Genomic DNA, 2,096 nt, shown 5'->3' on the forward strand with positions numbered 1-2,096 from the left:
CTCGCTTTCAGTCACTCCTCTACTCTTCTCTTGTATGTGTCTCACTTACCTTTCTCTCTCTCTCTCTCTCTCTCTCTCTCTCTCTCTCTCTCTCTCTATATATATATATATATATATATATATATATAATTCTTTCTATGTCTCCCTCCCTCCCTCCCTCCCTCTATCTCTCCTTATCTACCCCCAGTCTATCAGTCTATTTGTCTCTCACACTTTTCCAAGTCCTTTTTTTGTCTGTCTCTGTGTTTTTGTGTTACTGAAGTATGATTCTCGTATCTTCTTGAGTATTTGCCCGTTTCTCTTTTAGAGTTGACCCCCAATTTACTGTACCAAAATTTGTTCCGACTGTTCTTGAATATGTATCTTTTGGTGACCTTCATCTATCTGGAGTTTTATGTTTTTAATTCTTATTTCATCCCTAAGGTATGGCACTCTTTATTTGATAGCTGGTATACGTAATTTCTTTTTGTCAGCCAAGTACATATTCAGTTTCGTGTTCGCCTTTCTGCTGTCACGGCTATATTGTTTCCCCTTCCAGGTTCTTGCTCTGGCTGCCAAGAAGAGGGATGTCTGGAGGAAGATTTTCTTAGGGAAAGACCTGGGTAAGTAAGCAGTAACTGTGATTCTGATGGAGATGTCATATCGAAGCGGGTATGGCATGCTTTGAATTGTGAAATCATGCGCTACTGTTAATACCATTTCAGCGATGCCACCGTGAATGCGTATGTTTATAATATACGTGTTCGACGAAACATTTGATAATTCACAGTTAGTAATAGTGATCATTACCATAGTCAAATGATTCAAGAGATTGTAATGTCAAGCAGGTATTGCTAAAACTGTCAAAACTAATAACAATGAAGAGAATGAAAACTGCTTTAAATTGTATGACCCGATCTTTTTTAAACATCATTAACAGACGAGATCCAGGAGTGACAATGCAATATCGACAAGTGTGAACCTGGATCTGAAATAATCTCTGCCTCTCCCGCAGGCTTCGACGTCTCGCCCTGGCTCTTCAAGGACAGGGTGAAGCCACCATACGTGCCCGTGCTCACCAGCTTCCCTCGGTCGCCCTTCTTCGGGCACTACACCGGTGAGAGGAATCCTGCCCCTCACTCCCCCGCCAGCTCTTCCTACACTTTCTACGACGGGCAAATGTCGATGCCAAATGTCAGGAGGTACTACACGTATCCTGCAGCAAGAAGAGGCTGGGGAGGAGGAGGAGGAGGGGGAGGAGGAGGAGGGGATGGTGGAGGTTGGTGGCAAGGCATGGCGGTGTTCCAAGGTCTTCAGAGGAATAACGTCAATGGCCAGCATTACTTCAGAGGCTCGGCAGAAGGAAATCCTACGCAAATCCGACATCACAGGGCCACCACAGACGACATCCTGGAGGGAGAGGAGCACCTTCGACGGAGAAGGTCGCCTTCTCGATCAGATGCGAAGGAAGCTCCAGATACTCGTAGCAGATTTCAGGATTTCACGTATCTCGGTTACGTAGGCCTACCTGAAAGATAGCAGAGCATAGGTATTTTCATAGACATATATATATATATATATATATACATATACACATATATACATATATATATTCATATATATATATAATATAATATACAGGCATTTTTATTTTCATTGTAATCTACATACATCCATTAAACCAAAGCGTAATAAAGGATTTGGACGCCCATTTCTGTTATATATATATGCACATCATTTCCCATTGTCACAGGGGAATGGTTGAAAAAAACAACAACCATTGAATAAAAGAGTAAGGACTTATTCATTATTAATTCACGAAAAGAGAAACAATTACGAGAATGGTGGTAGCGGTAATAATCATCGTCAAAGATCGCAATGGTGATGAGAAAATCCAGTATCAAGGATAAATATGATAATGATCAAATTGTCATTTATGATGATTATTATAAAGTGACAACAGACACACTACTACCACTGGGCCCACTACTAATGATAAAGATGACAACAGTAAAAATCCACTAGAAGCATAATGACAATAAAAACGATAATAAAAGTAGTTATGATAATGCAAATGATTAAGATAAAACCAAAGGCGTTAGTAGTAAGAGTAAAGG

At 40.5% G+C, this 2,096-nt stretch overlaps 1 protein-coding gene across 1 annotated transcript in view; it reads left to right on the forward strand.

Annotated features, from left to right (window-relative positions):
* The window catches only part of LOC125048054, a 13,982-nt gene extending 12,346 nt beyond the window's left edge, over window positions 1-1,636 (forward strand). The window contains exons 3-4 of the mRNA XM_047646685.1: window positions 539-602; window positions 995-1,636. Of these exons, the coding sequence (XP_047502641.1) occupies window positions 539-602; window positions 995-1,518 (588 nt within the window). The 3' untranslated portion in view covers window positions 1,519-1,636. The remainder of the gene's footprint in view (window positions 1-538; window positions 603-994) is intronic.
* The last annotated feature ends 460 nt before the right edge of the window (window positions 1,637-2,096 follow it).

The sequence above is a fragment of the Penaeus chinensis genome, chromosome 42, assembly GCF_019202785.1.
Source record: "Penaeus chinensis breed Huanghai No. 1 chromosome 42, ASM1920278v2, whole genome shotgun sequence".
NCBI classification, from domain to species: Eukaryota; Metazoa; Arthropoda; class Malacostraca; order Decapoda; family Penaeidae; genus Penaeus; species Penaeus chinensis.